Here is a 22,017-nt window from a genome sequence, read left to right as displayed (position 1 = left end):
AGTCGAGCTTTACAGCCGATTTTTCATTGCGAGATCGGCAAACTTCTTACCCATGTTACCCTATACTCGCGGGCGCGCGCCTAAGTTTCTTTTTCTATTTCCGTACGTATACGTCCACCCTACTCTTGCACGCACCCACGCGTCCGCCACCCGCACCAAAGGTGTATGTATACATATATACCTACATACCTAAATACGATATGCTTTGTAGGTATGTATATACCGGTAAAAGCGCGTAACACACTTTTGCGCCTTTCCTCCTCCTCCTCCTCCTCCTCGTGTATTTCATTTCTCGCGCGCTTGGTGTTGTTTTACAAGACCAAGAGGGAGTTATGGATGAAGCGCGTTCGGGGAAAACGCACACGTGCGTCGTGTATATTAAGTGTTGCGCAAAACCACCCACACACCCCCCCTCCTGCGCGTCTTTTTTTAATTCCGTTATTTTTCGAAATGCCGTGTAGACGCAGCCTCCGAGAACGTACATTGTTTATGAATACGTGTATATGTATGTAACGCGGAGAGCCACCGTGTAGCTGTTTTCCGAAGCGCAGTTGGATCAAAAATAACAACTGGAGATCGGTGATGCAGCTTTTGTCCCGAGCGATATATTTCTGATGGCTCGATTCGCGTCGAAATAAATCACGAGGGTAATTCGTTCATTAACAAATACGTAGTCGATATCGTATAATTGAGCAATTGCTCCTGTGTGTATATGTGTCGGGTTGTTGTGCATGCCAAATTTTTGATAGTCTCGAAATCGTCGTTTTTCGGGAGAGCGCGCAATTAGCCCCCCGGAGCGTCCCTAACGAAAGGACGTAATTTATGCGGACCGGCGATAACAAATTTATGCTCTTCCCGGAATACCGTGATAAATACCGCGCGTAATTTGCGGAAATTCGTTCTCCTCGCCCCTGGTGTGCTTATTGTGACCGCGGCATGTAATGTTTTTGCTGCAAACACGGAAAACATTAATGATTGTTTTAGGACAAAAAAAAAATAATAATAATAATAATAATACATGTTTTCCACTTCTAGACAAGTAAACAATATCCTTCGTAATATTCGCACTAACAATTGCCAAATTGACGAAATATTTACCGAGTTAAAAATACGCGGAAATATATGAGTACCCTGTCGTGTGTATATACATGATTATTACGGGGACAAAGTATAGTTTTTTTACTTTGCTCTTTTCCCCTCTTGACTATTATTAATGGAAACGACAGTTATATTTGTCGCGTGATACTCGAACAGAGAGTTTTTTTAGAGTAGTAGGTTTTTTTTTTTTTCTCCTCTCGCGCGCAAAAATATACCCCTCCCCGAGCTCGAGTCGAGCACATTTTCGGCTTTCTCCGGCCTCGTAGGAAAAAAAAAAGAAAAAAATAAAAAAAAAACACCGTTGGTCCAGCAAAGAGGCGCATACATTTACTAAGCTCCTGTCGAAAGTCGAAAAAGCGCGCAAAGAGAGCCTTCGTGTATACGCTCTTATAGCGCGCGCGGAGCAGCTACGCCCTCTCCTTTGGCGTCCGAGAATAGGACCGCGAGGAGGGTAGGGGGCAAGGGGTGGGTGGGCCTCTCCAGGGCGCGCAGCTCACCTGCTATTGGCTGGAGGCCGCACCCGCAACCGGCTATATCGCTGAGGCGCGGATATTACGAGCCCGCCGGCCGAGCCCTCGGCTCAGTACCAAGCGGCCGTCGCGAGCTCAGTCCGATCGCGCGAACGCCGCTGTGCGCAATTCCTTCCCCCCAACCGGTCTTTTTTTTTCCGATTCATCGTGGTGGTGTTGTTTTCTTTGTCGTCCCTTCCTTTGGTTGATACTCGGTTGACAAGTGACTGCGGGTGAACCCTGTTTTTGCCGGTGTTTCGGGATCGGAGTTCGGACGAGGTTGTTGTATAGATTTCGGGACACAGGAAGAGGAAACTCTTTCAGCGTAGTCAGAGTATAGTAGTAAGACTTTAAGCAAAGCAGCCAAGATGGTATGTTCTATTGATGATAATATCGTAAGTCGTCGTCCCGGGTAAAGGATACACAGTTGCTTTTTTTCTTTTTTTTTTTTTTTTCTTCACACAATAACAGCGTGTTATTTATTTATTTTTTTTCTCTGTACTTTTCACTTTCTATACCTCACAACTGCTGTACTCTTCTCTCTTAACACACATACTGTATATCACATACTCTCACGTGTTCTCACTTTCACTTTGTTTTATTGCATCTATCGTTCGTTAATTCGCAACCCCGTGGTTTTTTTCTTTTAACTGAACTTTTTTTGATGGGATTATTTTTTACTCTTCTAACTCTGTGCGCGCCTTTCTCGCTCGCTCGCTCGCTCTCGTTGTTCTATTTTTAATCAGCCTGCCTTCTCAAGCGTTTTGTTTTCTTTCTATTTTTTTTTTTTTTTTTTCCTTTTTTTTTGGTAGCTCTCGCGCGCTGAAAAACTTTGACTTTACTTTTGGAAGTAATTTGTTTTTGTTGGAAAATTTTTGAGCTGCGTCGGTTGGTTTCTTTCTATCGCGTGTTTGCCAATTACTTGTCTCGATAACAACGAGACGACACAGCGCATAAAAAAGTGCTTTAATGTAAAGAAAAAGAATTTTTTTCAGTACAATGCTAATACAAGTGTTTAACAGATCGTCGTTGACACGTTTTAAGGAATTGATTTTCAACAATTTTGTATCGAGTTGAGTTTTTTTTTCTTTTTCTCGAAAATCCATACGGTACGCGGTAGTTTTACAACAATTTTCAAACAAACAATTACATAGCAGAAGTACACAAACAGCGCACACACGACGGGTACATCTTTTAACTTAGATTTTCGTCTCATTTGCGCGAAACAAATTATACAAACGCACAAATATATGATGATACTTCCCAGCCGACTCGACAAGCACTTCAGCCACAATTAGTGTTTGTTTGTTTGACAGGGGACCCGACGACTATATAATTAGCTTAATTTTAATTCAATTGCGAATGCTTGATTAAATTTGTTTACGTACACACGAAACAATCATACGTGCCTTTTGAACAAACGTTTCGTGTGTGTTTTGCAACAATTAAAGTTATCCACGTAAATTGATTTGATCAATCATGAATTTATCAAATAATGGATCGATCGAACGCAGCATGCTGAATATTCATTCTTCGACGCTCTCTGATTGGCTGTAAATGTTTCAAAAACAAAAGTTTGGTTTTTTTTATTCTCATTCTTGCAAATACGTCTGACCAAGTGATCTACCTGTTCTACTTAAACCACGTATCTTCTATTTTCAAAATTTCTGTACATATATGTATATATACATACTGATGATTGATGAGCATGCACAATTCGCACATATATATTATATTTAACATTATTGAACATTTGAAAAAAAAAAAAAAAAAAAAAAATGAATTAAACGTCTGCGGGTCAAAAGAAATGGTCACTAATGGATTTCTGTGCTTTTTGTTTCTTCTCTCCGCCTTCCCGATTTTTAGGCCGACGAGCTGCCGGCAGAACAGATCGCTGGTAAGACACTCACATGACCGTTGTAAACACAATTACTTGGTGATTGCATAATTGTCACTTTATGCCTCCAAAACGACCCGACATAAAACCAACTAAATTTCAACAGGACAGTTGGGGACGCGAGAGCCGTATGGGGATAAACAAACGCTTTGGATACAATATTTGGCGATCGGTCAAGCGCAACGACCGAACCATCCGATTTTTTTATTATAAAAAAAAAAAAAAACTACAACTCGGATAAACACCACCGAATCCGATACAACTTATACGATCGGTCTCTCTCTCTCTCTCTCTCTGTCACTTTCTCTATATTTAGCGTCTCGTTTCCATATCGATGTGCTACACATGTGTGTGCACACGGGAAGGGGGAGAGGGGGGTGAGCGCGTTAAGCGCACGAATCGAAAATAGGCCGGCCCAATGATAAATCAACGAAATTCATAAGGCGTTAAATTAAAGCGGGACCCAGATTTTCTCGGTCGTCCAACGACCAAGGGAGTTATAACTGCACGTGCGCATAGGGGACAAATACATTGACGTTGTAATAATCATGAAACAATTGACGGGGGGGCACTCGTATCAGCGGATCGCCAACCGGAAATTTTGACAGTCGACTCCGTGCCCCCCTTTCCCTCCCCCTCGATGGTGGACAGATAGAGCGTGGATCCGTGAAATCTGAAAAGCACTCGGCTTGAGAAGCGGGTCAACCCTTCGTTTTGCCGCAAGCCTCTCTCGGAGCCGAGGAGCGTTAGATAGAGCGCGTACCTACAACCAAGTGTAGTATACATGCATGTGTGGAAAAAGAGAGAGGGGCGAGGGGTTAACACACTAAATTTAGCGAATCTCTCTCCATTCCACAGCCGGCGTCTGTATCGCGCGCGAACCCCATTTACTTACTTACTCTTGCTCGTCGTCGTCGTGTTCCGGAAGACAGAGCGAGAGAAAGAAACACACGCGGGCTATAGAGCGCTCGGTTACTATCTTTAGTCCTTCGAGACGCCGAGAGAAGACGCTCTTTTCTTCCTTCCTCCCCCCGAACGCGCGCGCCTCGTGTGCAATGTATATACCTGTACGGTCACGCGCGAGAACGTTGTTTGCGTGTGGGTTTTTTTTTTTTTTTTTTTTTCATGTTCAGATTCCCAGGGCTAATAGAAACCTTCCTCCTCTCCTCCTGCACCTTGTCTCTCTTTTTTCTTTGTCAAACTCAGCTGGGACCGGTGCTCGTCAAGCTGGCAATTTATAGATCGGGAAACCGCTGATGCCGATCTGACGCCGGAAAAGCCGGCCTCGTTCGGTAAACCGGGGAACGGGGGAGCTCGTGCGGTATACGCGTACCGTATTTTCGGCCGATCGGGAGATCATAGCGTCTCGAAGACGAGCCTGTGTATGTAATTTTTTTTTTTTTTTTATTTCCTTTATTCGACCTCGTTTTACCGATCTGCTCTGACCGTCAAAACTTTGCTTTGCATATACATCAACCCGTGGGATCGGCTTTTGCAAAATCCTCGGTTACGAATATAGAAGCGCGCGATCGAGAGACCCCGTTTTTTCTCCTTGTTTTACGATCCGTCCAGCGTATAGGAACAATAAATCCGGCCGTATTTTTAGACGATCGCCACAATGAGAGCTTATATTCTTCTTCCTACGTGCGGGCCGCGGGAATCGAAACCAGTTGGATTTCTTCAAAAATATCTCGGGACGGAAAGGCGGGCCGGCAACACCACCCCCCTCCCCTTCTTTCTCCGCTCGATCATTGATAAAACGCTATACCCTTGCCCTATTTTCGAAACCGTACAGCTGACCACTCGACCAAACTGCTGTATACACCGGCTCACGTTGTACATCTCCCGGTGATGATCTTACATCTGTGGCGGGCGTCCGTTCCCTCGTTGCAAACTAAAAATAAGCACTTATCGGAGCTTTGATTTCGGACGCGAAAATAAACAAGCGCTTTTCGATTTTTTTCCTCCCCCCCCTCCCCTATCTCTGTCGCGCTCTGCGTGTAACCCAATCCTGAGGATTTACTGTAAAAAGCAAGCCGAGAGAGAATTGGTATATACGTATACCATCAAGGGAGGGGGGGAACAAAAAAAGTACAAAAATACACGCTCGGTAAAAGGCGCTCTCGAAATAAAACATAATCGGCTGTGCAACACGCGTATGCGTATATACATGTAATAGGGACATCAGAGCCAAAGCGAGGGAACAACGAGCCAAGAAGAATATAATGTATATTATTGCCGAGTCCACCCGCGCTGTGTTTTCGCGGGGTCTTTATCTCGCTGTGTAGCGGTGTGGTCCACGACGACAACGGAATAGACCCGGGGCCCTCGCTTCGACCACGCGCCTAAGTATAGCGGCACGGAGACACATTCTCGCGTGTTTTTCACACATGCGCTTGACAATACTCCCACGCGCTGTGTATAGATAATGACGCCGCGAGTACGACTCGGCGTATCTTTTGAGAACCGGAAAAAACATATTTTTTTTTTTTCCACTCCCAAAGCCCGAAATGACACTCGAAGCGTGAAAATAGACGCAACGGCGATTATTTGGGAATCCGTCGACTGTTTTTTTTTTTTTTTTTTTCTTTTCGGAGATATAAACAGATCAAACGCGGCGTCTGACCAAACGTCGACTTTGACTACTGAACCGGCAGGGTATATAGTAAAGCTCTCACGTGCTAGGTCGCAAGTTTTTTTTTTTTTTTTTTTTTTCACAAGAAAATGTGATAACCGATGGCGCGAGCGCGCTTTTTTGTTTTTCGCCCGTGAAACGGCCAATATGAATAACGAGAGCCAAGAGAGAAGCACAACCGAGCGATTGAACGGAGAAAAAGATGAAGGCAGCTTGCGTATAGCGTGTGGGAAAGGGAGCCGCCGGCCCCAGCCAAATAAGCTTCGCGCCAGAAATCTCTCCGCGCGCCCGTGAGCGTTTATATACGTATATGTATGTGCGGGTACGTATATACTTAGTACAGGAGCAAAGAGAGAAGGGCATTAACATTGGATCTAAATTCGACACGGCGCGCGATGTCTTGCAGCGCCGGCACATATATATAAGTATATACCCTTACCTCTTTCTCTCAAAGCTACGATTTAGCGTTCGACATGAAAATTCACGCCATCTCCTGTTTCCCAGCCATTCATGCGACGTCTCCAATGCCATGTTATACTTTCGTTACCGTAGCTCCCTTTGAGGGGAGTCGAGGCAAAAATAAAAGCGAGACATGAATTGTGCAATAATGCAATCACAGAACGGGGATGGGGGGGTGAAGGAAATCCCGAGTTTGACGAATTCCTTCGATTGCCGTAGTCCTGCGCAAGGCCTTCGACAGCTTCGATAGGGACAAGAGCGGCAGCATCCCCACCGACATGGTCGCCGACATTCTCCGGCTGATGGGTCAGCCTTTCAACAAAAAAATCCTCGACGAGCTCATCGAGGAGGTCGACGCCGACAGTAAGCTATGCAACGGGCTCTGCACCTATACGATTTTTAATATTAATTTTCTTCAATTTGTGCACAAATATGATGGTGTAGCCCCGTTAATTTGGGTGTGATTTAAATTACTCGGCAAATAATGTCATTATAATTGAAGCGATTTCGGTGGTTATTAAGTGGAGCCTCTTGTCCGCGATTATGATCAATTCGACGTTTTGCCACACAGAATCTGGCTTTCTCGAGTTCGACGAGTTCGTGACGCTTGCTGCCAAATTCATCGTCGAGGAGGACGCCGAGGCTCTTGAGAAGGAGCTTCGCGAAGCCTTCAGGCTTTACGACAAAGAAGGTATGATACCCAAAATTTTTAAGTGTACTATAAATGTATATTTTAGATCGGATCTCGAGCGAGAAAAAAAAAAAAATATCGTCTAGTGCGATTTGAACTCAGAATTTCTGAGATACATCAGATTCTGGTTAACGTCTTTTTTGCTTTTTGTACGGAGCTATTTGTTTTCATATCGAACATTGATTTTTAAAGCTCTATGTGTAATGATTGCCATACCTGAGATGATTTACTAATTTTAGAGATTATTTTCTGAACAACATTTAATTTTTAATTTATTAAAATCGGGTGGAAACCACAAATAAATTTGTTATTTTAATTAATGTAATCGTTACGATAATGTGTGTAGGTAACGGATACATCCCAACAACGTGCCTGCGCGAGATCCTGAGAGAACTCGACGATCAGCTCACGGACGAGGAACTCGATATTATGATCGAAGAGATTGATTCCGATGGCTCTGGCACCGTCGATTTCGATGGCAAGTATACGATCATTAAATTGCAACTATATAACGACTGTAGCACATTTTTTATACAAAACGACAGTTGCAACCGTTCGTTTCACGATTGACAATTCCACTAATCGTTTGTAGGTTGTTTGTGTAGGTCATTAAAAAATAAAGGGACAAACGATATCAGGTACATGGAAGTCCATTTCCATGAAAAACCGTAATTTCATTGGATACGTCATCTCACGATCAATATAAATCTCAGTTGTAAAAAAAAAAAAAAAAAAAAAAAAAAATTGAAACGCATTTCATTCGAATCACGAATGTTGGTTTTGTGTAGTATACAACGTATCTGCTAGATAGAGTTTTGTGAATGAAATTTCATTACTATATATATCTGAAAAGATTCACTTCACAACAGAGGAAAGGCTGTCGCGATTTTTACACGATTGTCGTCTCCGTAACGAATAATTATCTTTAACTTAGTGGCTTGTTCGACCTGCCGACTCCGAAAACGCACGACGTGTCCGATGACTTTTTTAGCATCGTACATTAATTTGAACTGAGTTTTCTTAGCGTCGGGGTTCATCGACCAATTAAGGATTTCGAGCGAGTGCATCAAGCAAACCATTCTGACAAGTTCATTCACATCTTTGCTAGACCCAACGAACCTGCCCGTTACTGGCTTTTTGATTTTTTATTGGGATCCGACTCTGCTTTTCTCTGCTCTTCGATTAATTTCTGAAAATTGAGCTTTAATTGTCGACTATGCTTGGAAACGTGTTCGTCCGTTGAAATATCAAACGTGGGACAACAACATTTTATCAAGTAGCACAGAACCATTGTTTTGCCTTCCTTATATTATGTGCTTAACTTGAAATTATTGTACAACCAAATCGCAAGAAGAGGTAAATCGAGAAGACGAAGTTGTGGTGTACTATATAACACTTAATGTTTGTCGGAAGAGCGACAACTGCTTTTTTTTTTTGCAATTTTCGGACTTTTGCGAAAGCGTCGGTTTTTGCAAGCAACATTCACTCCTCGCCCGATCGACGTAGATGTGCTTCTAGATCGCGAGAGTGCGAGTTTCATTTTCGCAAATCGGGATTCTCGACTTCACTATATTATGCGGATAATGTAGTACTCTTGTAGAAGTAAAGAGCTCGAAAGTAATTGTTTGAAAAATTGATGAAAAAACGTCCCCGGCCGCAGGACTTGAACTCGAATCGTGGGCACATCAGCCAAATGTTTTACCAACTCACCTATCGCGGCGGGCCAGATAAATTTTTAATTTGTTGTATTTATGGTGAAAAGGGCTTCTGGCGAGTGGTGGCTTCAGCTCTCGACATCTAACATTTATTGGTCGAACTAATGTTTGCGGTTAAATGTTATTTATCGGGATCGGTAAATCAACGACCCAATTGGTTTTTTGTAGGTATAGTATTCGATAAAAAAAAAAAAAATTCCTCGAGCGATATGCCCATAGAATATGTGCACTGGCCGTAGCTTAATTCTCAAATCGCAGAAATTCAAATGCGTGAAATTATTCATCGCATCAAAACACGAGAGACAACCATAATCATAAAATAAAAATACAGCTATCACATAAACGACCATTGAACAAAGTTATCAACGTTTTTTATATTTTTTATGAACAATTTCAAAATTCATAACTCGCATACATGGGAAACTGGAGATTGTGATAGGAATTTTGCGTCATACTACGGCTAAACGAACTAATCCAAGGGACATTTGTCAGATCCCTTAAAAAAAAGTGAATTAGCAGTTTGGCCAAATATGTAAGATGTTAGACAAAAATGGACATATTACATAAATATATATTTGTTCGATGGAAAGGGGGATAATTTTTTTTCAACTATAGCTTTAAATAATTACATTTTATTAGATTTCGCATCGAAGTCTGAAAAAATGAGAAGGCAGCGAAAAATGTCGATTGCACCGAATCATGTAATCAAAAGTTAATCGTACCTCGTTTCAACATGAGTCGCATCAAGTCTCAATCGATTCTTTGACAATCCATTAATTTTCGTCAAAATGTCATTTAAAAGTTTTAATTTAACTTGAGCAGAATCCTTTAAAAACTTTAAAATAATGGCTCGCTTTATTTATGTTACAGAATTCATGGAAATGATGACTGGGGAATAATAATAATAATAATAATTCATCGTCAAATAGCTGCTACGACGATTTATTCCACAGCGAGCTGGGGATGAAGAATCTGCTACCAAAAGCTACATAATATATAAAGAAAAATCAAAGCTCATCAAACAGCTAATCAATAAAAAAATATATATATATGTATACAAACGTATATCACGTAACCGAAGAGGCGCGCATAAAATTCGTACCTCCTTACAATCTACCTTTAAGCGCTTTCGACCCACACACACACACACACACGCTTGCAAACCAATACATGTACCCACATATGTATGTATGTATAATTGACACACGTACAAGTATACCCACACACCATGACCGCCAGCAGTTTCTAATTTTACAATCCGTCTCGACGCCGAGAGCCGCCTCGACTTTCTCAGCACTTTCGGCTGCTTCACTGTGTACAGCTCAATCATAAACGTGCTATCGAGCGAAAATCATAATAAGAAAGAACAAAAAAATACCCAACATTGTAAATTACATTATTTTGAAAAGGAAAAAAAAAAAAAAGAAAAAAGAAAAACATTTTTAACTTGCGCAGTGTCTGCAAAATTTCTCTTTTTTTTCATAGACAGTATTTTATTGTTATTAATAAAAGTCTGTAAAAAGCATATACCACGCCGTTTTTCTTTTTACGAGATACACATATACGCATCGTCACATGCAGGCATTCATCATTTTCATTTGCATGAAAAAGAGAGATGGAATACAATTATATTGTGTAAATCACAATCTGTGTGTTACGCATGAACATTAAGAACGATCATTGTTAAACAAAATGAATGCAAAAATTCAAGTTGAAACAATAAATTATTTACGTATGAATGTAATACATTTTTTTAACGTGTAATGGCTCAGGAATTTAAGGAAAAAAAAAAAAAACAGTTTGACATTTTTTTCTAGACTCTTTATTAGTCCAACATTTCAGTTAAAGATCACAATGGTTCAAGAATTTATTTTAAAATAGTTGCAAACTTAACGTGTTCAACGTCTCGTTATTATACGATTACTTGATTTTTCAATGTATAATAATAAATCTATCTACGCAAGCGTAGAACTCTGTACTACAGAGATGAGACTAGACAGAATTTTTGAGTTATGTGCTCGCCAGAATTAAATGATGAAGCCACTTTAAAGTTGTAGAAAATCACAGGTATGGGTAATAAAATTCTTTATTATCATTTAATTTTTTTTCTTTCTTTCTTTCTCAAGAAAAGTCATAAAAATCATGGCGTTATTCAGATAAGGTAATGCGACGATTTTTTATTAATCATCAATTAAAACCAATGAACATAATGATACGCTTTCTACGTATTTTCATTTTATTTATGTAAAATTGTAAAAAAATAAATATTAAAACAAACTTGTATGATATCATATCACAGAAATAGACTTTTCTGAACTTTAAAGTGTCTCTATATTGAAAATCTCATAAGCAACAATTATATTCACTTACAGAGTAATAGAATTAATATTTTTCAATTAAATCACAATTTTTTCTGGTCCTCTACTTATTAGGAATGGAACATATGTTATCGTGTTAGATTTCCGTTCGTTATTTACAGTAATTTATTTTCTTTGAGAATAAGATTGGATTCACTTACCCTACAGACAGAAAAATCCTTTTTTTTCGCTCATTTCATCGAACCAAAGGTTTACAGAGGAGCGTAGACCAAAAAATATTTATTAAAATCACTTTTAAAACTTTCTTTGGATCGGATAGCAGACGCGTGTGCGTTCGTTTAAACAATTTCGTGCGGCATTTATATCGTCTTTGCAAAGAGTGTCACTTCGACCTATCAGACGTTGTTTTGTGCTTCTTCTTTACGATGCGATTCTTAGGTACTTTCTTCCATGTTTTCTTCGACACTTTTTTTTCTATCTTCCTTGCCCAGGCTAGGCGGAGACGAAGGTCACATCTTAAACAAGTGTGGAAATTCGTTACTGATCTCGCGAACCAAGTCCTGATCCTCGTGGCTTTCTGGCATCTCTTCACAAAATATTCTGAAATAATTCATTTTAGGGTAAATACATCGGTTTTCGTGTCTAAAAAATATCACGCGTATAATTTCTACTTTTTGTAAGTCACCTTGTGAAACATTTTAAAACATCTTCGCACCGATGTCGATGCTCATCATAATTTGCCGTTTTTAATACCCTACGACACAGTTCCAGATATTGTCTTCTTTTATCACCGGGAGATATGTCAAACAGTTGTCGTAAAATAATGTCGATTAAAATTTTGATGTCATTAGTATAAAAAAGAGAAGCTGTTTCATCGCTGGTAAATAGGTCAATGAAAAGTTTTAGTATTGAATTGGGTGGGGCGGGTTCGTGGTCGAATATCCTAACTGGGTCAACTGGAAAATAATTTAATTTAAAGTTACGCTTTACAATTTGTATTTGAGCGGTAACTGTTGATTTATTTACCTTCCCGATTGAGAAGAAATAAAATTTTCTCAGTAAATGTTTTGGCTACCGAACGTTGTTTCAATGCATCCAACACAACATTCTCCATGTTACGATGGAATTGTAGATTGTAAGACAGAATGAGATTTATAAATAAATCGGGAATTTGATCTTCCAAATCAGTGTCTGGGGGATTTTCAATAAGATCCAAGAGAAATGTAACAAACTCCGTACCTAGTTGTTCTAGAAAATTTTGTTTTCAAATTATATGACTGATTATTTATGAAATGATTTATTTATTCATACCAAAATGTGTTATTGGCATTGGTTCCCCCATTGAAAAAATCATCGTTAATAGTAAGGCCGAGTAATTAAGTTTTGTAACGTTTCTGGAGTTACTTTTCATGTCTCTGTATCATAAAATATCGCATTTGTAGATACACTTCGAAAGTATATCGTTAGTATCAAATAATTACCTTGCAAGTTCCATTGGCAAAATACTTTCTAGCATAATTGTGACTATAACAGAATCCAAAGTACACATGACTCCAAAAGATTGCAATAAAAGTTGCCTAATTGTCCATCTTGTCTCCATTTGATAATATTGGATGAGAGTGGCTACTCCATCATAATGATCTTGTCTTAAAACATGTCTTGATACATGTGCATCCGCATTTGTCTATGAAAATTTCAAAAAATTGGATATTTTATTATTGAATAAAAAATTGTGTGATTAAAAAAACGTACTAAAATTGAAGTAAGCTCTTTTATGTGTTCACAAATAGTAGGTTCATCCTCATGCAGCATCCAGCTCCTCTGCTGTGAATCTTCTTTACAAGAAGTTAACTCCGTAAAAATAATTTTCAATCTATTGGCATCGTAAGTTTCTTCAAGGTTCAATTTCGTTAAGCTTAATGGCACTTGCAATTGAGATAGAATAGCATCGAAATAATGGCTTAATGTTTGTGGCAATATGTCCTGAAGCCCATTCAAGACTATTGTAACAGCTACTTTGGACATTTCGTAACTGAGATGGGTACTTTGGCGTACTTGATCCAAAAGCATGTAAGCTGTTTTTGGATTGATTTCCGCTAAACTCGAGGATCGGCTTTTCACTGGTGATTGATTCGGAGAATCGTGGACACTATTTTGAGAACCATTTTTATGATTTTCTTGTTTTTGACTAGAACTAGAGTATCTTCTTTGAGTGTCTTCAGACTAAAACAAAATTCTGATGTAAACAACAGAAATCACAATAGTGAAATATTTTTTTAAAAATTCAATTTTTTTTAATTGATTACCCTATTTTGAGATTCTAACGCAGTAACTGATTGCCTTCTATGATCGCTCACTGAATTTTTTCTTGATGTATTATTAACTGGAGATCTAATATCTTCAGCATTATTAAAACTAGCAGGAGTTTCTTTGATTGGTGTCGTACTACCAAAATCAGGTGGTAATGGAGCTTGCTTTTTCGTTTTTCTTCCTAATTCGGCCTGACGTTTTTTTTCCACCAAGCATAACAGCAAATCCTGCTTATCAATGTTGGGTGAAACATTAGGCTTGTCTCCATTGGCTCTCAAAGTCTCTATAGCTCCATCAAGAAAGTCTAACAAAAACTGAGGATTTACTTTGATTGTAGTAACATAGTTGGATGGTATGTATCCAACTTGGCCTTTCTTGTTCACCACTTGCCACCAATTCCTTTGTTTTGTATGGCTTTGATAAAGTACAAAATGGTCATTTTCATGGAAGCTCATGGTTTTGGCAAATGTTGCATTAAAATCATAGAGTGCTTTAAGCATCTCATAATTTTCTGAAAAATGCATATAACTTATTTTAATTTAATTATCGTTTTCTATAACTGCTCATGGTTGTACTATACTTTATAATAATTTAAAATAATTAAATTATACAAGACACGCAATGAATGATATTTAAAAAATTTCTTTAACATTAAATACTTGCAAACATCTGCAAGAATAAAAGAAAAAATAATGTTAGTATTCAAAAACTGCACTTACAAAAAAAAAAAAAAAAAAAAAAAAAAGGATTTAAATTAATAAACACAAAATTACTCTTTCGTCTTTTAACTACTGGCAACTCCGTCATGGCACGCTTACTAAAAACTCCAACTTCCTCTCAAACGTTAAATTCACTAAACAATTAACTCCGGTAATATGTAATCAAACCCGAAAACGCACATCATGCAGATAAATAAAAACAACAGCACAGCAGACGGCGGACATGCGCCTCTGATCGTCCTATAATAAAATAACTTCCCGAGATTCCCGAGATCCAGCGACCCACTGGCACCGTATACGTTGTCTCTGCGCTTTACTACCTCCCGTTTTTAAAACGAACCCCCGAATTTTTACGTAACAGCAGATAACATGACGTTCTCTCGTGACGTTGAATCACGTGACGGCGTGTGTCCCCTTCGGCAGAATTAAAAAAGAAAAATACCTACATCAAAAAGGGGTTCAGCGCTTTTTGGAAAAAAATAAAAATAAAATAAAAGAACGAAGCTGCATTAATGGGTGCAGCACTGCAGCGTGTGAGAGAGTGGATAAACGCGCTCGCAGCAGCAATGCTGCAAGTATTACGTGTACTTATAAGTATGTCTAACTCAGAAATACGTCACTGCGGTGAAGGCTATTGCCGAGAGTTGAAAGTTGTGAGAGGGAGAGGACAAGGACGAGCCGCCAAATAAATATATACAAACCCCTTCTCGTTCCACCCCCTGTAACCCCTTCTCTCTGCAAATGTGTAGAGTGCATGTACATCAGTATATTAATCTGCAACCTACTGCATCACATGCATTGTTAAAACTTTAAACGGTGCCAAAGTACATTTAAAAAAAAATTGTTTGATGCTCCAATAATAGGGATATAACTGCACACTGTACTCACCTAACCTAATGTAATTGCCGCTATTACAGCTCATCCTGCTGATTTCTTTATTCTAAATATTGTATCTCAAAACGTTAACTCTGTATTGGTGTTGTTATGGACAACGCCCTTGTACGCTGCTACCACTGCAGTTGTTGATAAATGCAAAAGGCTGCGGTTGTTGCGAGTCCGCCTACCTGCACCGCTGTCCTGTTCACTTTCATTCTATCGTCACTGTACCTATAGGTGCTTATAATCTCCTTTTTTTTTATTAAAAGTGACCGGTTCACATCTATACAAGCACACAAGCGAGGTCACCCGTGTACGAATAATAAAGGCCTACCTAATATAATACTGTATGATAATAATAAGTGTCAGGAGAGATTGGGTGGCGAGCGAGAGCTGAAACCGGCCGGATACTCTTTTTTTTTACGTCACTCCTTCGCGATACGTAAATCGTTTGATTTATTCGTGGTTTATTTTTTATTAATAATATCAATACCAAGGTGTGGTCGACGAATTCAATGTTTATAAGTACGTCACACGCGCGATATCCGTACACCTCCCATGGGAGGTCCCATCTCGGTCTTTCCGTGCAGTTACTGAACATATATATATATATATACACTTCACGTCACTGTTGCATGGTATTAAATGAAATGCCGTCTGCTATGTTTTGCTTCAAATTGTATACAAAATTTGTTTTTATTTACCGACTGACAGGTGTATTGCGTGCGTATATGGACTGTGTATACTATAGTAGGTCAATGAACTCGCGTCTATGCATACATGCAGTATATACGATATATTATGTGTATAATACACAATATTATACTTTTAACTTTAATTATTTGCTGCAAATTGAATTGGTATTTCAAGATACCTCCACACAAATATATTTATGTAACAATAAACTAGTACGATTGAAGTTAACATAAGTAGACAATAGGTGATGTTCAATAATTTAATTAGAAGGGATCCTCGTATTTTCACAGTCAATGTCGTCAGTGAGAGGCTCAAATCGGTTAATAATGATTTATCGATGTGTTGTCGAGTGATCTATTCAGCTCATCTTTGCAGGAACAAAATATAAGTATATATCAATTTACAGAAATCCATCAAATACGTTTGTTATCCATAAATTTTTTATAAAATAAGTTTTGTCAAATGTGCACGAGCATGAAAAATTTTTATTTTTCAATACCTTACTGGATCTAATATAATATTTTTGGGAATTTGATAATGTTGTTCGAGTGTATTACTGCACAATACTTAACTCTTATCTTTATTAGAACTTTTCAAATTTTTAAGTGTACAAAAAAACTTGTTTAAAATTATTTCATTTACAGCACACGAACACCAAAACTACACAATTGCAATATATTCAGGGTCTGCAAAATTTGATATCCTATTTTCTTATTGGTTAATCGCATGATATAACCTTTCTTATTTGTGGATTTTAAACACCGCGAGTCGTGAACTATATTTATTTATAGTTCTGAATCTGGAGGGTTGGTATTGCATGACAGCGCAGTTGCAGACGCCAAAGCGAGAGAGAGAGAGAGAGAGAGAGCTCTCAAGCCGCGCGCTGTCAGAAAGCAACAATGGCGTATTCAGTGAACGTCTCGGTCGAGGCGCCGATCGAAAATCAAATTCAAGAAATCACCTACGATGGCCAGGAAATATATCAAGCGTAAGTAAAATCATTAGCTTTATTACGATGCATTTCTGTAAAAAAGTATGAAATTTTCGACGTTTCTGCCCAAGTTTTTTAATCAAATATGAAAGTTAACCTCAAAACTAATGTGAAGTTGATGTTTAAAAACAATAATTTTTGAAATTAACTAATATTGGTATGGCTCTATTTCTTAAATTTTCATGCATTGTTTTTTAATTTCATTAAATTATGCATCTTGAGTACTTCTACTTCATTTTGTATTACGATTGCTTACATATCCAATCTTTTGTTGACAGTCAACATTCATTTGTTTCAAAGTAGATGTATTCTCTTTCGTGAAATTTTAGAAATTAAATTGAACATTTTATTTGTAGACCTCTTACACTGTCAGAAAACCTGACAAAAGTTGCTATGAAAATTGATTTTTCTAAACAAAACGAAGATGAAGTTAATATGGAAGAAAATAGTGAGAAGACCGAGGAAGATTCTAAAGACCCTGCAAACTTTCAGTCATCTCTGTGGCCATGGGACAGTGTTAGAAATAAGTTGAGGTCCGTGTTCAACATCTTAGTATTTAACTTGTGAATTTTAATACCGAATCCTTTTTATTTTAGAAATGCTCATACTGAAATTTGTGTGTTAGCTGATGTTTTGGCAGTTGCTAAAGAAAAAAGGTACATGGTACTTGATCCAGTGCCTATGGAAAGAGAAGATGTCAAAATTTTAGTACAAGTTCATGCTAGAAAAAAAGCGTTAGCTGGTGCTGCGTCAGTCTTGATGATGGGTGCAGACAGAATGAAAAGTTGTCAAAATGAATTAGCTAGAAATCGAACAACTCCAGATTTTCACATAGAGCTATTAAGGCTGAGGCAAAATTGGAGACTGAAAAAAATATCCAATTCTATTATTGGGGACCTTAGTTATAGGACTGCTGGTTCGAAGTATAGCCAAACTGGAATGTTTGAAATAACAAAAGCTGAAGAGGAAGAAAAAAGCCAAACCAGTCCACCAGAATCTCCCAATCCTAATGCTCCTGTGCCATCTGCATCGATTCATAAAAATGCTTCTGCTCTTAGGGTTACGATTCCAAGTGAACTGGAAGGAATCGCTTTTATTGAAGTACTATGCAAAAAAGGTATATTTTTCATTTTAATGATATCATTCATGATATAAAATACATGTCTTAATGTTTCAGATCAGGAATCGCTTTGTAGTGCTAATATTAATTGGTTGAACAGTGGTTCTGGAAATAAACTTGATCCAGACACTCATTGGCAACAAAAATTGGAAGCTGCACAGAATGTATTATTTTGTAAGGAATTGTTCAATCAATTGGCAAGAGAAGCTGTTCACTCAAAAGCCCCCATTCCACACATGGTCGTTGGAAACAGAATTATGGCAACTGTATTTATCTTTTATCACCATAGTGTCCAATTATTAAAGTTTATGGTCACGTAACTAAATAACCGATTTGTACTTTTGGATAGGTGCTTCCAGCAATACAACTAATAATTATTTTGAGGCATAGTACAGGCAATGACAAAAAGCCTGTACCTCAAAATACGGATCACGATCATGTTCTAGAGCATTCATTACACCAGTTGTTGCGAGAGGTGCATTTTAAAAACACTCATCACACGTCTCCACATCCGGCATCAGCTCCACTGGGACCTACAAAACGAAGATACAAGGCAACAATAGCAGGGGCAGATAGATATGAACTGCTTGAAATGACTAAGAGCCAGACCCTCTTAGAACAAATTATTCAACAGGCCCAACACTTCTTGATGAGGAGGCGAACAGAATATGTTCTAGATACAATTGCTAAAGAAGTCAAAGACCCACTCATTACTTCCCATTGGAATACTCTTAATTCACCAACGCAATCTAGTGTAAAGATTGTTATTGTTACCCATGGCTACGAATTATTATTACGGACTTCTATGATTGTGCATGTTAGAGAGAAATCATTAAAGTGTATTTGCAAAGATGGAAAAGTGATGCATATGAGTTATGAGCCACAGGAATTAAGAGATCTAATATTCTGCCAAGTATGTTTATTTTTTTTAATTTTCACTTTCTTAATTTAAATACCTAACTTTTGTTTTTGAATGATTAAAGATTTATCAGCACCAAATAAACGCAGTACAAGCTTTAGCAAAATGCATGGGCTGGCAGCTTTTAGCAAACAGTCCACACCTTGGAGTAGGAGCTGTTGAACCTTTAGATAATGCTAGTAGTTGTATTTTAGCATCACCAATCGGAGATAGGTTGGTATTTGAAGTATTTTAAACAAGATGTTTATAGCATGGAGATAGCTGAAAAAATTTTTATGTTGTAGAATAATAGCTGTAAGAGGTGATCCACAGACTGGACTTCAAGTTTCAATAGCTCACTCACCGCGAAAAGATTTCTTTCCAGGTCAATTGGTCAAAGAAAGGAAATGGGAACATTTAGGTGGCTCATTTAAAGAAGTAAGATGGGACAAAATGGAAGGACGAAACTTTCTTAATAAAATGGAGTTGCTCATGGCATCACTCACAAGCTCATAAAATTGAAATATAAAGTTTATGTAAAATTTAATAACATTTCTATCACCGAATTAAAAGTCGCACGAGTGCGTCCAATTACTTAAGTGCTATTGCTGGTAGCGCAAAAATATATTAGAAAGAAGAATGAGAAAAATATAGATTTCGATCATTGCAGTTTATTTATAATGAAAAAGTGTGAAACTTTTTATTTTTAATATTTAATTAAGGTTAATCTTAGAAAAAAACGAAAAATAATAAAAGAATACGTTCTAATGTTTGTATAAAAATTGTTTTATTTTCATTGTGTAGAGGTGAAATATACATGTAAATGAACAATAATTAAGCTACTAGAAAAATATTATTAGCATCAAAAAATTGTTTAATTAACATCAAATGCTTAATTTACATTTTTTTATCATTTAAACAATGATAATGGGTGAAAATCGTTGACTCGTGTATACAGTCTACTTAACTAAGGAAATTTAAAAAATTGTTAAAAAAACGTCATAGTAAGAATATTTATCACAATAACATTGTTAGTGTTAAATTGTTAAGTTATACTACATTATTATTGGTCCAAATAACTTCTGATGGAAATTTATGGACACGTGTTTAATCATTGGAACGGACTTGATTTGATCGATTTTAAAATACATCTTAGTTTCAATTTGTAATCTGTGAACAATTTAACTAATTTTATTTATCTTATAAAAGTTCGAGATAATAAAATTTTTGTTCTAAAATTTTTTAATATTTTTTGCAGATGAATGGAAATCTTGACAAATCAGCAGTACTTTATCGTTGTTGCACGACTTTTTTCGTGATAGAGAAATCGACTCTACACGTATTGTATTGTCGTCGTAATTTTAATTTTTTTTTTTTTTTTTTTTCATTTTTATTAATTTATTTTTATGAGCTTTGCTTTGCTTATTTTATTATCAAGATACGTAAATCAATTCATGGAAGCCTATTCAGCACAAAGTTCACCGCCACATTTCAATCATGCAAACAATTCTCAATTGTCACACAACAGTCAAGAATTGTAGGTTCTAACATATATAGTTCATTTTAAAACATTTACGAAATACATTGAAGGACATTTTTAAGAACCTTCTTAAAAAAAAAAAAAAGAAAATCCACGTAAAAAATTGTTTGCCTTGTTTCCATAGAAAAACACGATAAAAATTTTTTATTAACACTAAGCAATTTACAGCAATGGCTCGATCCATCCAAGCTGTGAATTGTTTCAAGTCTTTTGTAAGGGAACTTGTGGACTCCACAAAAGTAGAGGTATTACTTGAAAAATACATACTTAAAAATGGTATAATGAGTTCAATTTTCAATTTAACTTCTTTATACAAGAGCCAAGACATGAGACTGAACATAACACTCTAAATGTTCAATAAAACTGTAATACTTCATTCCGTTTTAATTATAGCTTAAATAATGATTGTGTTTGAATGAAATGTAATATTGAAAAATCATAATTTAGATAAAGTTAGAACTGCAGCACACAATTACTATTAAGAAAATTCTTGCCCTCATTTCTTAATAAGACACTGAAGCAAAGTCTGTACTCTACCACCTGCTACATTGAAAGCAACAACAGTGTTGACCAGAAGTACAGTATAAACGGTAAACAGACTTGCAGCATAGAGTTGATAACTGTTGAGAATTGTCATGAACGAGACAAACATGTGCGAAGTAACAACCCAAGTAACTTGGAACCAGTTTTTCTCGTCGCAAGCAGAAAAGAAAATTATTCCCCAGAAGGTGTGAAGTAGGATAAAGCACAAGGTTGTAGCAGCCGATATCAAGAAAAAGTATTCGTTGCCCTGGTAAAGTCCCATTGTTCCTGGTCCAATAGCATCAGCAAGAACATTGACCAAAGCAAAGGCACCACTCATTACACCAAATCCTAGGCCACATACATATGCAAACACGTCTCTGCTCTCTGATACATGGGCAGTTGTGACTTTTTCCAAGCCCTTTTCTGCTTTTCTCATAACTGTATAAAGGAGATACCTGAAATGTAAAAATATACACAATGACGAGACTTGTTTCCAAACATCGATATAAAAAATATAAAAAATCCTGTGGCCTACCTAAATATTTCTTGAAGAGTCACAGAATAAAGTATTCCAGTCCAGAGATACTTTTGCAGCGGTGTGATCATGTACCACAGCATGGATGATAGCAGTAAAGAAATGAGCCAGAAAAATGTACTGGCTATTAGTATAATAATACGTATAGGTTCAACTGCTATGGTGAAGGTGAACATGGTCAGTGGAGGTCCAAAAGCCAGTAAGGCACAGCCAAAAAAATCCATTACCGTCATTTTTGAGAGGTGGTTTTTTGCAAACTACAACCACAAGTCGCTACTTTTCCGGCAACTGACTATATACTCAACATTTACCAACAAAAATACCAAAAATGTTATAGTATGATAAAATTATTAACAATAACTCAAGCTTATAGAGCGTCGTCTGAAATATTGCGCTCACGTCGACGGGTCGTCTGCAGTCTGCACTGACTGCACTATACACATATATACACCCTTTGTTTGGTAAAGGGACACATTCATATACAT

General features: G+C 37.6%; 4 protein-coding genes across 7 annotated transcripts; 2 read left to right on the top strand and 2 right to left on the bottom strand.

Annotated features, from left to right (window-relative positions):
- The first annotated feature begins 1,664 nt into the window (after positions 1-1,664).
- Positions 1,665-10,529, top strand: LOC106640437 (troponin C, isoallergen Bla g 6.0301-like). Of its 2 annotated transcripts, none has more exons than XM_014354486.3 (6): positions 1,665-2,002; positions 3,474-3,504; positions 6,818-6,961; positions 7,170-7,289; positions 7,636-7,767; positions 9,875-10,529. In XM_014354486.3, exons 1-6 carry the CDS (start codon positions 1,976-1,978, stop codon positions 9,901-9,903), a joined length of 483 nt encoding a protein of 160 aa, XP_014209972.1. In that variant the 5' UTR covers positions 1,665-1,975; the 3' UTR covers positions 9,904-10,529. The 2 variants fall into 2 exon arrangements, with proteins under 2 accessions (XP_014209972.1, XP_014209973.1); XM_014354487.3 differs by having other exon boundaries at positions 1,669-1,978.
- A 299-nt stretch (positions 10,530-10,828) lies between these two features.
- On the bottom strand, positions 10,829-15,802 carry LOC106640436 (NCK-interacting protein with SH3 domain). 3 transcript variants are annotated; one of them, XM_014354484.2, is made up of 8 exons: positions 15,240-15,802; positions 13,629-14,143; positions 13,075-13,545; positions 12,804-13,006; positions 12,634-12,737; positions 12,349-12,570; positions 12,008-12,278; positions 10,829-11,922 (listed from the first exon to the last, which is right to left on the bottom strand). In XM_014354484.2, exons 1-8 carry the CDS (start codon positions 15,271-15,273, stop codon positions 11,832-11,834), a joined length of 1,911 nt encoding a protein of 636 aa, XP_014209970.2. In that variant the 5' UTR covers positions 15,274-15,802; the 3' UTR covers positions 10,829-11,831. The 3 variants fall into 3 exon arrangements, with proteins under 3 accessions (XP_014209970.2, XP_014209971.2, XP_023248491.2); XM_014354485.3 differs by lacking the exon at positions 15,240-15,802 and adding an exon at positions 14,406-14,713; XM_023392723.2 differs by lacking the exon at positions 15,240-15,802 and adding an exon at positions 14,532-14,713.
- A 1,020-nt stretch (positions 15,803-16,822) lies between these two features.
- MED17 (mediator complex subunit 17) lies at positions 16,823-19,681 on the top strand. The gene is made up of 7 exons (XM_089598818.1): positions 16,823-16,911; positions 17,271-17,447; positions 17,511-18,031; positions 18,092-18,300; positions 18,384-18,947; positions 19,018-19,166; positions 19,238-19,681. Exons 1-7 carry the CDS (start codon positions 16,823-16,825, stop codon positions 19,446-19,448), a joined length of 1,920 nt encoding a protein of 639 aa, XP_089454944.1. The 3' UTR covers positions 19,449-19,681.
- A 617-nt stretch (positions 19,682-20,298) lies between these two features.
- aph-1 (gamma-secretase subunit Aph-1) lies at positions 20,299-21,982 on the bottom strand. The gene is made up of 2 exons (XM_014362475.3): positions 21,533-21,982; positions 20,299-21,452 (listed from the first exon to the last, which is right to left on the bottom strand). The coding sequence occupies exons 1-2, from the start codon at positions 21,763-21,765 to the stop codon at positions 20,969-20,971; spliced, it is 717 nt and encodes a 238-aa protein (XP_014217961.3). The 5' UTR covers positions 21,766-21,982; the 3' UTR covers positions 20,299-20,968.
- Positions 21,983-22,017: the final 35 nt, after the last annotated feature.

This window comes from Copidosoma floridanum, unplaced genomic scaffold, assembly GCF_036245765.1.
Source record: "Copidosoma floridanum isolate Cflo_tuat_1 unplaced genomic scaffold, Cflo_Japanese_pri ptg000001l, whole genome shotgun sequence".
Lineage (NCBI taxonomy): Eukaryota > Metazoa > Arthropoda > Insecta > Hymenoptera > Encyrtidae > Copidosoma > Copidosoma floridanum.
This window is presented reverse-complemented; position numbering and strand designations above follow the sequence as displayed.

Coding starts and splice junctions, on each gene's coding strand:
- LOC106640437 (XM_014354486.3), top strand. CDS start 1,976: ATGGTATGTTCTATTGATGATAATATC. Junction 6,962..7,169: donor CGAGGAGGTCGACGCCGACA/GTAAGCTATGCA, acceptor TTTGCCACACAG/AATCTGGCTTTCTCGAGTTC. Junction 7,768..9,874: donor TGGCACCGTCGATTTCGATG/GCAAGTATACGA, acceptor TTTATGTTACAG/AATTCATGGAAATGATGACT.
- LOC106640436 (XM_014354484.2), bottom strand. CDS start 15,273: ATGAGCTGTAATAGCGGCAATTACATTAGGTTAG. Junction 12,571..12,633: donor AATGCCAATAACACATTTTG/GTATGAATAAAT, acceptor AAAATTTTCTAG/AACAACTAGGTACGGAGTTT. Junction 12,279..12,348: donor ATTTCTTCTCAATCGGGAAG/GTAAATAAATCA, acceptor ATTATTTTCCAG/TTGACCCAGTTAGGATATTC.
- MED17 (XM_089598818.1), top strand. CDS start 16,823: ATGGCGTATTCAGTGAACGTCTCGGTCGAGGCGCCGATCGAAAATCAA. Junction 17,448..17,510: donor AGTGTTAGAAATAAGTTGAG/GTCCGTGTTCAA, acceptor TTTTTATTTTAG/AAATGCTCATACTGAAATTT. Junction 18,948..19,017: donor GAGATCTAATATTCTGCCAA/GTATGTTTATTT, acceptor GAATGATTAAAG/ATTTATCAGCACCAAATAAA.
- aph-1 (XM_014362475.3), bottom strand. CDS start 21,765: ATGACGGTAATGGATTTTTTTGGCTGTGCCTTACTGGCTTTTGGACCT. Junction 21,453..21,532: donor ACTCTTCAAGAAATATTTAG/GTAGGCCACAGG, acceptor TTTACATTTCAG/GTATCTCCTTTATACAGTTA.